General features: G+C 35.6%; 1 protein-coding gene and 1 pseudogene across 1 annotated transcript; one reads left to right on the forward strand and one right to left on the reverse strand.

Annotated features, from left to right (window-relative positions):
• Positions 1-3,143: 3,143 nt before the first annotated feature.
• Positions 3,144-8,547, reverse strand: LOC119192962 (folylpolyglutamate synthase, mitochondrial-like). The gene is made up of 5 exons (XM_037446687.1): positions 8,337-8,547; positions 7,985-8,257; positions 7,828-7,905; positions 3,757-3,864; positions 3,144-3,353 (listed from the first exon to the last, which is right to left on the reverse strand). The coding sequence occupies exons 2-5, from the start codon at positions 8,057-8,059 to the stop codon at positions 3,159-3,161; spliced, it is 456 nt and encodes a 151-aa protein (XP_037302584.1). The 5' UTR covers positions 8,060-8,257; positions 8,337-8,547; the 3' UTR covers positions 3,144-3,158.
• Positions 8,548-8,743: 196 nt separating this feature from the next.
• LOC119192961 lies at positions 8,744-12,719 on the forward strand (annotated as a pseudogene).
• The last annotated feature ends 395 nt before the right edge of the window (positions 12,720-13,114 follow it).

The raw sequence follows: 13,114 nt of genomic DNA on the forward strand, positions 1-13,114 counted from the left end.
AGATACGCTTGACAATTGTTTTTTATATTTAGAGCCATTTTAATAGCTAAAAGACAGTTTTAATAATTACATTTTGTGTTTCCCACTGAAACGCTAAGTCACGTGACAAATAAGGGCGTGACGTCATGATGTAATACTCTTAATATAAACAATACGTGAGATTCGTTTATTATTCAAGATTATAAAAGGCCAATACAATAAAATACCTTATAAGTAGCACACCTGATGGTATTATTAACTACATTTCTCCTGGTTATGGTGGCAGGATTAGCGATGTATGTTTGGTTGAAAATTGCAACTTTTAGATCATTGGGAACCTGGTGCGATTATACTAGCTGATAGAGGATTCAAGCATATTGAGCAACTGTTATTACAAAAGGGATGCAGTTTAGTGAGACCGCCAAGTGTATCAGTTAAGTCTAATTAAACCAAAGTTGAAGCTCCAAAAACTAAGGAGATAGCAAGTTTACTGATACACATTGAAAGAGTCATCCTAGCGTCTAAGGGAGTTCTCAATGTTTTTATAATAAGTTTGTAATTTGTAACCTTTGAAATTGTAAACAAATTCGGTTATTTACAATAAAAATTATTATTATTATTAATGTTAAAACCGCATTCAGTTGTCAATACAAATTTAATTAAGTTTTTGGACGATTGCATTGTTATTGCACTTTGCCTTAATTAATTTACTAGGCTCCTTAATTAAAAACATTTGACGAATAAAAACAAAATTTAGAATATAATGTTTTATTTTCCTATATTAAATTATAAAAATAAGTTTTACAATAGATTGTAAACATTATTCTTCCAAAACTTTACAACTTTAGATAAAATATCATTTACTTTGATATCATCATACTCTATTGGTATTACATGGACTTTATAATTTTTTTCAAATTCCCAATCTGCCACACAAAATAAACCTTTTGTTAAATTACTCACATACATTTGCAAAAGAACTTAGACTGCAAACTTTTCTGTGATTGTGTTGTTACATATATAGTATATAAAACTTTTTTGGCTTGTTGGACATTTAATTTCAATAACTGTGTCACCCTCTAAAATACCATCTGGCGATGCAGCTACCATTGGGAATTTTTGGCTAATAATAAAACCACATTCTGCAATCTTGTCATATTTTTTCCAACTCCTTTCTTACTACTTCTTCCAATGATTTTCCTCTTTTCATGGTTGGAGTATATGGTACTTTAGCTCCCATTATTAAGGCAACCAAGGATCCAACAGTTATTTTGCATCGTGAAACATCAAATGCTTTTGATGCTTTTATTCCTGAAAAGAAAATTCATTTTTTTTTAATGTTAAACTAGTGACTGTCTGGTGGCCACATATACATTTATATCCCCACTAGGATGCCCTGTAGAATGGGTGCCCAACACATATGAATGTGAACACAAACATCAAAGACTAGTAAAGCTACAAGACTAGTTTACATTTTGAGATTGCATCTCACATGGAAACATATAATTCCAATATATATTAATCTAAGACAGCATTTTCCAACCTTTCTTAGCTGTGGACCACTAAATGAGCAAAGATGATCACCACAGACCTCCTTAAATCACAATAAAATGCTTCTCTTAAGCACAACCTGAAACTTCATATAGCTTTAACATTGAAATCAGCCGACTCTAGATATGTCCACAGACCCCAAGTTGTGAATTTTGCTCTAGAACATTGATTTTAAATATCTTATTAGTTCAATACTTACAGTATCAAATCACATTTAAAAAGGCAACATCACATTTAAAATGCAATCAAATACCTATAAATAAATAATACCTTAACTCATGCCATGCTTGAATTTCGTGTTGTGCTCGAGTCAGACTTTCCACAAAATTTATATTTTCTTGTGTAAAAACACCATTAATTTTGGCTAAAAACGTTTCACAGTCACTTTCTTATGCTTGATGCTCTAATAACGCATCGAGAACTGAAGAATGTCGGGCACTTTGTAATCAGCTTGATGTTTTAGGATTTGAGTTAGCATATGAATTAGCATCATCACCATACAACTGTCTTGATGATCTGTAAAATAGAAATAAAGCATCACAGATAGCCACAATACGAGAAACTTTTCGTTGAAAAGATTTTACACAAATAACAGGTACCTAACCAGAGTAAGATTCTTATAAGTTATGATTTTATTGGTAACGTAATAAATGTATTATTTGTATTTATAGTCTACAAAGTAAACATGTACCTATCATATGCATGACACGAAGGTTATTTTATAGCAAAACAAAATAAGGCTAAGTACATAAATCAAACTGTAATCTATTGTGAATTGAACAAAATATCAGAAAAGGATAGTTTTGTACTTACAATGAAGTTTTCACGTTCCTCAATTCTGCAGAACAAAAGTCCGAGTTTGAGGCAAAGAAATTTGCGATCATAAAAGACACAATTTTTGGCAAATTTGCACTGTCCGCTTGAATAAAACCAATTTCCATGTTTGTTTTTCGGTGAAGTGCACTTTGGACACAAAATAATCAAATAAATATTAATGAAACATGCGAAACGCGCCAAAATCTTTTTGGGAATTACAAGACCAATAGACAAGACATTACATATAATACATCGTGACGTCACGTTCTCTAGTCTTGCTCGCTTGAGACGTTTCTTGTTAATGATGCACAGATTCAAAAACTCTTATTTTTATTTAGGAAAATAAAATATTAAATAATTTTTATTTGTAATTTAAGTCAAATATTCTTAATTAACACCTTAAATTATATAATGTTCAATACCAAATTTATTTATTTCTTTACTATGTCAAATACCCAATTACACTTGGTCGTTAGCTCAAATTCGATTGCCGTCGATTATAAAATTCGGACAAACAACTAAATGTAAATGAACGCAGTCGAGTACGCCCTTATTCGAACCACTTTCGTTTTGGTTACCTGACGCAGTTTTCCTTTCAATTGTCAAGCAGTACTTCGGACTTCGTCACGTTGAGTAGTGTCGCTCTCCGAAGAAGTAATGTAATAAATACATCGGGTGCCCGAATTCGAGTAAAGTCTTTCATGCACACGAATACGGGCTAACAACCAAGTGTGTACCAACCAAGCCTCTATAAGTATGAATTCCCAGTGTGTTACGAACAAAAATGATCGTTTACTGTGTTAATATTACATTTACAATGCAACTACCTTACTAGCATCCAGTTTCCCGTAAACCTCGTGGAAGTAATGCGCGAACTGTTCCTCGGAGACGACCTTCCCGTCGAGCCGTATCCGCTCCCTGACCGCCACGAGGTGCGGCGAGGAGTAGAACCCTGTGCGGAACCCGTGATGACGGAGTATCGACTCGCACATCGCACTTGTTGAACCCTAAAATGACCATACATGATTAGTGTATTTTGGCTATATTTGCAGTATTGTAAAGCGGGGTTTAGATTAGCAAGAAAAGACATTTTTGACGTGTAAACAGTCACGATAACCAGCCTTCTGCAAAATTTGGAACTTGCAGGACTATACTTGTTATATTTCCGCTAATGTAAATTAATTAGCTAATGTAATGGGAAATTGTACTACAGCTTTCTAAATAATTTATTTATGTAATTTAAAATTTCAATAAAAATAAATATTTTGGACATCAAAAAATTGCCCGAAATTAAGTTAGCGTAAGTTAATTGCTTGTATCGAGACGACCGCCGGGTCTAGTCCCTAACATTATACAGATCTATTGGATTCCCCACGGCGTCCACTGGATCTGGTGAATTTAATACATTACCTTCCCTTTGGTCCCGGCGACGTGTATCACAGACATTTCGTCCAATTTCGATAGAGACACACCCGTCCTCTTCAAATAATATTCCATGTCTTCTACATTTGTGCATTTCTGAAAATAAACAAAAAATATATGTACAACGTGATCAAAGCTTGTATGGCGATCATGAATTTAGGGGAAATATTTCGACCGATTAGGCCATTATTACTGCCCTGTTAGTTGGAGACACTTCGGCCACAGTAGGTGTAGGAAGTAATCTGATATAAAAACAAACATAATCTTGAAGATTAATTTTAAGTAGTGACCAAAAGGTAACGGAAACATCTCTGACCAGATATAATAACTACGAGTGTTATAATACTCTAGGTATAATTAATTGATATATTATTGTAAGACACTATAATTATGCTTAATAAGGCCTTAGGAGGGCAGCACAAAATAAACAACGAGAAACATTATCTAGAGCGTAAAATTTTGCTAATTATCCCGATAAATGAAATAAGTAATCCAAAACACGCGATTCATTCTTAACGGCTTTCGTAATGCATTGAAATCGTTATAAAGTACGATCGCTTAATTAGTAAATACATTTAATGATCGATAACAGACCAAGAATGAAATGAAATATTTTATCCTGTAAAACATTATTCATTATTTAGATTCGATTCATGCATTTTTAGAAACGAAGGCTAGCCGGTCTTATCCCAGTTGCCACAAAGTACTTCTCTTTATTTATACAAGTGGCGATAGTCTAGTTGGAACCGACTGCCGAGCACACACCTCTGACTTTTCTAAAATTATGTGTGTATTCTTTGTGAATTATCGCTTGCTTTAACGGTGAAGGAAAACATCGTGAGGAAACCTTATGCAGGTTTCCTTTTATGGATTTTACCCTTTCAATATCGATAGTTTTAGACAAAATTAGACACAACAAACAACACACCACGCGTTTATCTCCAAAGGCGTAAGCGGAGATACAACCAGGATGGCAACTTTTCGCCATTTGAGTTCCGTCCCATCAAGAAATAGGGGACGAAGCTATATCGGTACTATTTCTAGACTCCGGGCTGAGAGTGAACAGAAATCCTCAATATCGTTTGCCCCATCCGAAATTTGAACCCGGAACTGCAGCGGTGTCGTACCGTTCACGCAACACAACTACGCCACCGAGGCAGTCAAAATAAATCAATAACGTATTACATAGCTTTCATAACAATGTGATGGGTTCGTGAGGAATTCTATAAAACACGAGTTTCCCAGAAACTGTGTTTTTGCATCATGCGGAAAGAATTGTGCGCCGTCGCCCATTGAAGTGCGATAGAGGCAGGAAGTAAGAATAATAAGGTATTGCATGCTATGAGTTATGCGCAGTACGCGCGCTTCCACACCATTTCAAGGAACGACTTTTATTAAATCACACCTGGGGCCTTATTTTCTATGTCAGTGTAACTGTTATGGTAATTTCGTAATATTAGCGACTAGCGTACAATAGTCTTCTCTACATTTGCCAATTTCATATTTTATAACAGGTATGTATGTTAGGTACGTGCTTGTTATAAACTGACAAAATAACTTGTGACCGGGAATAAGAACCATGTGATTCAAAACTTTAATATTCCTTCTTAGAAACGGCGCGGTGTATCACCGATCGTATCATGCAAATACGAATGACGTCACGTGTAGCAGCATTTTGAATGGCGCATTGGCATAAATGAATTATCAATGGACTAATATGACTCGATTCTCAGTAAAAACACGTCTGTTATCCATTTACAGATATATAGTCTAAACTTTTTGTGATTTTTAGCCTATCTACATATTATGATATTACTACTAGTTCTTGCTACTAACGAATGATCACATATAACAAAAATTATTATTTGACAACTCTCCTAGCTAGCTCCTTACTTTATAACATAGATCAGGAATACAACATATTGATTTATAAATAAACGTGTATACCAAAAAGATTGGTAACCTTCGCACTAACAGATAATATTACTTCAATTTTTACCGCGGAATTGAAGATTCATGTAATTTTAGATAATAATTTATGTCAACATAGACGAATCACGTAGTCTATACTATAATCATACGCTACGTATTCGAACATGATAGACATTACAAAAAATATAGCAGCGATTTATAAAATTATCGCTGGTTACATTTGCCAAGTTGCACGCGAGAAGTTTTTNTNTACGGTCACCGCAACATGATTCAACTGCACCTGATGGTCAGTGNAGTGAGGTCCAATAGAATGTCGACTGACGAGAGATGATTATTCCGCAGTCGACATAAATATGCCGTCCTGTTGAAACCGGATATACACATGGGTGATCTCCTGAACGCGACACACTGACGTGTGCCACTACGGCGGGTTTTAGCACCTTGTGTAGGGTAGTCGCTATCCGGGCGGATATAAAATATTTCCTACCATCAGCCCACTTTTTTTTTCACAAAAATACACAAAAATACAAGACAAATAGACTACTAAAAATCATAATTAATTACTTATACAGAAGCGGAAACAAAATCCGAAAGTAACGCCATTGAATGTCATATAATTGGCTATGCAACTGTGTGGAAACGATTTCCACATGGAGATTGTTGATTTCACCGCGAGCTAATAGTATTCGAAAATATTTCATAATGATTTCTAAGATCGGCCCTAATGCCATCATGTGTCGCAAACTGTCATCAACTAATCTATGGATGTGAGTGAGATGATTACAGAATAGCTATTTATAGGGTTCCGTATCCAAAGATTGCCAATGGAATATTATTAAGTACTACTTAAATACGTAGTTTTCGAAATTTGGCGACTAGGCGAAATTAAATGAATTTTTAAACCATAATAAGTAGTAAGTTGTAATATTTGGACAGAATATTAAACAATAATAAAAAAAATTGCACAGAAAGCTCATTGTATGATTCCGATTCGTGCATAACCGGTTTTTCGCATTATTTAATAATAATAATATTAAGAAATCACTTCAGAGTAATTCTATTTTAAATAAATTTAGTTTAACCAGTTGGTAAACACTGCCACCAAAATGGTTCAACGGATATTAATAGAACTTGGCTTTGAATTTGAACCGTGCCTAAATTCTTATGAATAAAAAACACAAATATACTTTTGTGAATGAAAACAAAATTAGTTCACGATAGTTTGTGTAAAGAATTTCATTGATAAGAAAGCGTATTCCTACTTTTATTATAGACTTTTTACTGCATGTTTATTAGAAGTAGTAGTATCAGAACTACAATATTAAAAAGTAGGTATATGAAGCTGTCACCGATTTTAACATATCATTGTATCAATACCGAGAAAGAAAAATAATATATATTTTTGGATAACAAATATACCATGCAGAGTGTTAAGCTAGGCAATACTTTTTTATTTAAATAGTATAAACCTTAATAGTATTTACAAGCTCTTCAAGTTACTATAAATTATATTCATTATAATTTATAATTTATTACACACTTCTAATAGCAATTTTTTCTTAAACAAGCATACAGTCAGTATAATTATAATATTTTTAAGGCACTTGCAATCAATGTAATATATCGTGTAAAGCCATATAAAAAAATATTTTGGAACTAGGAAGGTTTTCTTTATTAATACTGTGTTGATTGAATTCAAAACATGATAAATGAAACTGATAAGACTTAAGCTAATTAAGTAAATGGGTAAAACGTAAAAGAATTACTATAGAATGCAACCTTGAACTGTTTCCTGTGTAAATTTTTTGTGGCTCAAGAAACTTCACTTCATGTAAGAACAATTGGATTGGATAGCTTTTGCTAGATTAATTAGATTCTTTTGAATTAATTACGCCTGTTATGTTATTAGAGATAATGTAGAGTTACAGAAAATATATATGTTTTTTTATTCAGTGAGTACCTGGATTAATTTTTACTATCTTTTATTTATTATTTCTAACATTATGGTTTGAACGTAATATAATAATTAACAACCGCTTATTGTCTATAGTGAGTAGTGACGTGGTAGAAAATAATAATCTTGCTTATCACAAGGAAATGCAATACTTAATGAAAGAAAATACTTACATGTCCAGCCTTTTCCTTCCTTATCTGTTCTATTGTCGATTTATTCGACTGCAACTTGTTTAATTTACCAACTGCGTCCTGTACAAACATTAACTATTAGTAAACACAAGTCTCATAAAACAAAACTAAATTTTATATAATGCTTCATTTCACATACCTCATAACTATTCTTAGTCGAAACCATTCTTACAACTATTCTATTCACTACACTACAAACACGGATACTATGCATCAGACCGCCGATCGGCGACTGGCCGATCTCAACGACGCAATTTTATTGCAATTAGAGCAAAAAAAACAGTGACCTCGGGCCGAGCTACTCGCGTCGGCATCACATGGTGTTTTACAACTTGATCATGCTATCGGCTAGCATCGGTGACATCTGACCTGATATCACATTGTTCCGAAGTCCGCATCAAGCCGGTAAAGCCTAAAAGAAATCGTTTGTTACGTAAACACATCATAAACATAACCTCTAAAACACATGTGAGATGTCATCATTATCATACCGTGACGGCTTTTATCAGCTGTGTAATGAGAAAAAAATATGGCAAGGGAACTACGTTCTTGCAACTGAAACACTTTGACACGGGTTTTCTACAAAAATTTGATTCCTTCCTAAATCTAGAAGTTATGCAGTTTTCTTATCCCAAATAACTATTTTACCCAACCGCTAATGGCCCTTTAGCCTATAGGCTTAATAAAATTATAAGATTAGCACGTCCTCAATGAATTATGAGCAGGTATGACAAAAGTTGCGCGTGACAAAAGTACGCACAAGAGTACGTACTAGCTCTGGGCCTTACTAGTCTCAGAGTACTAGTTCCTATATATTATAATTCTCTTTGGTTCTGAGATTCAAGCATTTTCATCAAAGAGAATTGTAATATATATATTTTCATTATATTCTCTTTGCATACAATTCTCTTTGGCATTATCATGTCTCCTTGTTCATTTACTGTAATTATTATAGCCAACATATCGTAAACTGGTGTATAAAACAAGTAATTTATTACTTTAAAATGACTGAAACAGATGCTACGAAGAGACCGCTAACAATGCCCGAGAGTTTTGTACCGTACCTCGAAAAATACAGAATTTACAAAATATTCAAAGTAAGTCGGCTTACTAATATTTTTCATAAAATTCTCTACTGAAATGATAATAATAAAAAGTCATCTTTTATTATGTACTGCATCTCGGCAGAGAGTACCACAAGATAATAAGTGGCTACAACTTTTCTTTAACACGCTCATGACTTGCCTAAGGATTAAAGGATTTTCATGCCTTTAGAGTTATTATGGACAGCTCTAATTTAAGGTTCTTAATAGGAACCTAAAAATCTCTTCAGTGTAGAAGTAAGCGAGAAATAACGATAAACACGAAGGAATACCGCAATTTTAAAATAGCGTAGGCAGCTAAAGTTGGATTTAGATCAAATTCTGTAAACCTACCTTCGATATCCGTCTCAGAAATCCATCCCATTCCCAACGGAATGGGATTTCTGAGATTTCTGAGATTTTCGGTGTATTTATTTATCGGAAACACATACTTTATAGGATATGGTGAAAGACCTAGTCGTTAATTTACCGAAAGATCATCTGAAGCACATGAAGGTGTATGTCGGCCGCCAACTACATTGCTCTAAAGATATCGACAGGGTCATTTTACTTGTTTCTCCCCAGTTGAAATGGATTGGTAAATAAACTGTTTGAATAACACATTTTTAAACTTATACTCTGTTGTATGCATGTGATTATTTATTTCCTGTGTCATTATGCTAGGAAACACGAAATACATACAATGTCATATAAAATACTTCCGACGCAGCATACGATGGACATATTTGATGTTAGAACCTAATTACTTAATTACATATTTTATTCTGCTATTAGTCGACCCGTGTGCGGTGGATTGTCCTATGTTTGGAATGTTTAAAACAAAACCGTAATCTGGATACGTGTCCATGTGTTTGCCCCACTCTATCGCAAACGTGTATTGTTACTACTAATCTTCGTTTACTATGGTATATTTTGAGCCATTTTTCATGCAGATATTAAAGATCTCGCTAAGCAGATGATCAAAGACCTCGGATTTTTCGTCATCACCCGTAGAGTGGTGATGGATCGCTACGAGAAGGTAAAATATGAAATTCATTTCAAGTCGCTCAGCCTGTTCTAAAACTAACCAACACAAACAAACTAATGGAACTAAACGGTCAGTTTAAACTTTTCCACCTTGATTTTGTAAAATATTTTTTATTTTCCTTAAGAGACAAGTAGCTCAAATTCTATACGAGCATATACTGTATTTAATCTGTGTTTATTTCCATTGACGTATTATTGATATATTGCCAATAAATCTTATGTATTATATATAATTGGATGTATTACTCATTATTATATGAGATTGATTGACAGAACTTCAATCAATAAGTATACATAATATGCATTACTTGCAAATGTTAGCACGTACAATAAATACGCATAAGTTATGTTCAAGTAATGTAATAATGTCACCGCGTAGCACGACGAGTACGTGCCGGGCTGCGTGTCGCCGGTGCTGATGTCGCAAGTCACCAAGATGCTGACAGAGAAGGAACCCGTTGCACAGGCCGGTTGGCTCATGTTTGGTAACGAATGATTACCTATAGAATTTAGATAAGTTGAAATTCATTCGTACACACTGCACAGAGGCTGACTGCCTTAGCGGTGTAGTTGTCGTATACCATAGAAATACTACTACCGCGCTGTTACCTCGGGTTCGAATCCGGGTCGGGCCAAAATAATTTTGACGTGGTTTTCCATCTTTAAAATTACTCAGTCACACCTCGGATTCAGGAAGATTTCGATGTGATACCCCGTGCCTCGCAAAGCATGTAAAGCCGTTGGTCCTGCGCCTGATCTCTCTCCGGTTATGTCGGATTTGTCATCTCACCAGACTATGAGCGTGAAGGAACAGAGAGCGCACCTGTGTGTTGCGCACACGCGTGCACTATAATAACTCCTACATACCTGGCTGATCTCCGTTGAGATTGGCCGACGTGGCCGAAATTTGGTTAACAAGGAATCGCCCGGAGGTATACCTAATAGGTGAGGCACCCAAAAAAATGTTTTTTGTGGAGTAAAATTACACGATATGAGGTATATGCTTCAAAATCTAATTTGGAAACGGCATCATTTTAACGGAATCAGCCAGTCAGAATCATTTATGCTTAGATCGCAGTATTTTGCGTGCGTGGAGCCTTCTAAAATAACAATAGCAATTATGTAAATTGTTGTAATGACTAAACAAATTGTTAGACTCATGTTTTATTTTTCAAAGTTAAAACATAAATCGAAAATACATCTTGTTATACATTATAGCGCCTTTCCTTTATTCTCCTGAGGCCTGAATAATTATAAAGCTCGGTCTGATTATTATTTGATCCTTCATATTAATGATATCGTTTGTTTTAATGGTAGTGTCTCTTTGTAACGAGTTAGTTATCTTTAAGATCACCCGTGCACGGTGCGCGAGGCGCGCTGCCTGCAACAGGACGGTGTGCTGCCGACGGTGACGCTGGTGCTGATGCCGACGCCGGCGCCCGAGCAGCCGCGCACAACGCACGCACTCGCGCCAGAATTTCTTCCAGCAGGACTTCGAAGGGCTCAAGTTTGCTTATAAGGCTACCTTGAAGGTAGTAGAGAGCCACTGCACAGAACTTGTAACTTATTCTTAGTTCGAGACTTCTTTGTGTAGTTTAAGCAATCTGCATTTATACTTGTAGAACTTACCATGCATAGTGTGTTCTTAAATAAGTGATCTAAAGTTTTTTAATGAATTGGTCACAACGTGAAATGGTAAATTATGTCCTAACAGGAAGTCCACGTAGATCCCGACGACGACCTCGACAAAGTCGCGACAAAATGTTTCAACGGGGTGCGCGCTTGCGCAGCCGGGGCGCAAGGTCCCAAGCAGGGACACCACGTGGTCGGCGCGCCTGGCGTGTACCGCGTGCTCATCATAGGGCCCAGGGGCTCCGGCAGGCGTTCACAGGCTATGACGCTTGCTAAACATTTTGGATTGGTGTATGGTAACTAAAAATATAAATGTACTATTATTAAGAAAATAGTATGTGGTTTGTGTTGTCAGCTGCTTAGGCATTAAATTAGATTATTTTTTTGTAAGTCCTGGAATTCCTGGATCAGCGAATTGTGACTAAATAGACCGAACCAGATGGTAAGTAGGTAAAATGTAGTTCAAATAGTAATGCTAATGATTAAAGATATCCTTAACCGATTGCGACATGGATTTGCCTTGTATGCCTTGTCACGACTATTGCGTAAACTGCCAAATGGCTTCCAGTGCATTTCGAAGATTTATTCGCCGAAGCTAAGGAGAAGAAGGACGATATTGGCGAGAAGCTGCGCAAGTACGGCGTCAGCGTGCAGACTAAAGCTGAAATTGTGAAGCGTCGGCTTATGGAACGGGTTTGATAGATTATTATAATTTTTCATTCATTTGATTGCCAATTTTATTCCATCTTACATTCATTCATTCACTTATAGTCTTAATCATATTGGAGTTCGCGTCGGGGAGCGAGATGCAGTCTGCACGCCATTTCTAAAAAAAAAAAAAATGTTTCTTTTTTAAAATTGGGCGCTCCTTTTTCTGGTGATATTTTTTGGCGGATGAGGGGTTCACACCCTTGATCCCTGTTCCCGGCCCGAATGCCATGCATCCCTTGCACCCTCGGGTAAAAGACAGCATTAGTAATTATAGCCGTCACTGCAAGTTTCAAGTTTGATTTGTTTGAAGGACTGCATCGACAACGGCTGGGTGCTCACCGGGTATCCTATGTCCGGTGCAGATTTCGAGTATTTGGACAATATATCGACACCCGCAAATCGGTAAAGTTAATTGTCTATTTCTAACGAAAAGGTTAATTACAGCAAAAAAAAAAAAACAATAAGCAACTTTCATTGATATTCTATGTTGAATGTTTATCAAATACAAATAAGGAAAGTAGAATATTGTGAAAAGATACACGTCAGCATCGTTGCAGCACAAACTGCATAAAATGACAATTATTTCGACAATAAAAACAATTGCTCAAAACGACGGGAAGGTGTGACATCGGATTACGTAAGACTGATTGAAAGTGATAAAATTGAAAGCAATAGTTGATCAACATGATCTGAAATCGACAGCAAATTCGGTTTCACTTCAGTCGATCTATACAATTAAATACCTAACTTATACCGAACGACTGTACGCTCCAATTTCATTTACTTTCTAAGTGAAA

This window comes from Manduca sexta, unplaced genomic scaffold (assembly GCF_014839805.1).
Source record: "Manduca sexta isolate Smith_Timp_Sample1 unplaced genomic scaffold, JHU_Msex_v1.0 HiC_scaffold_3446, whole genome shotgun sequence".
Classification (NCBI taxonomy): domain Eukaryota; kingdom Metazoa; phylum Arthropoda; class Insecta; order Lepidoptera; family Sphingidae; genus Manduca; species Manduca sexta.

Excerpts from the sequence above, each read along its gene's own strand:
- LOC119192962 (XM_037446687.1), bottom strand. The coding sequence starts at position 8,059 with ATGCATAGTATCCGTGTTTGTAGTGTAGTGAATAGAATAGTTGTAAGA. Across the intron at positions 7,906-7,984 it reads CGACTAAGAATAGTTATGAG|GACGCAGTTGGTAAATTAAA; the intron begins GTATGTGAAATG and ends ATGTTTGTACAG. Across the intron at positions 3,865-7,827 it reads GGAAGGAAAAGGCTGGACAT|AAATGCACAAATGTAGAAGA; the intron begins GTAAGTATTTTC and ends GTTTATTTTCAG.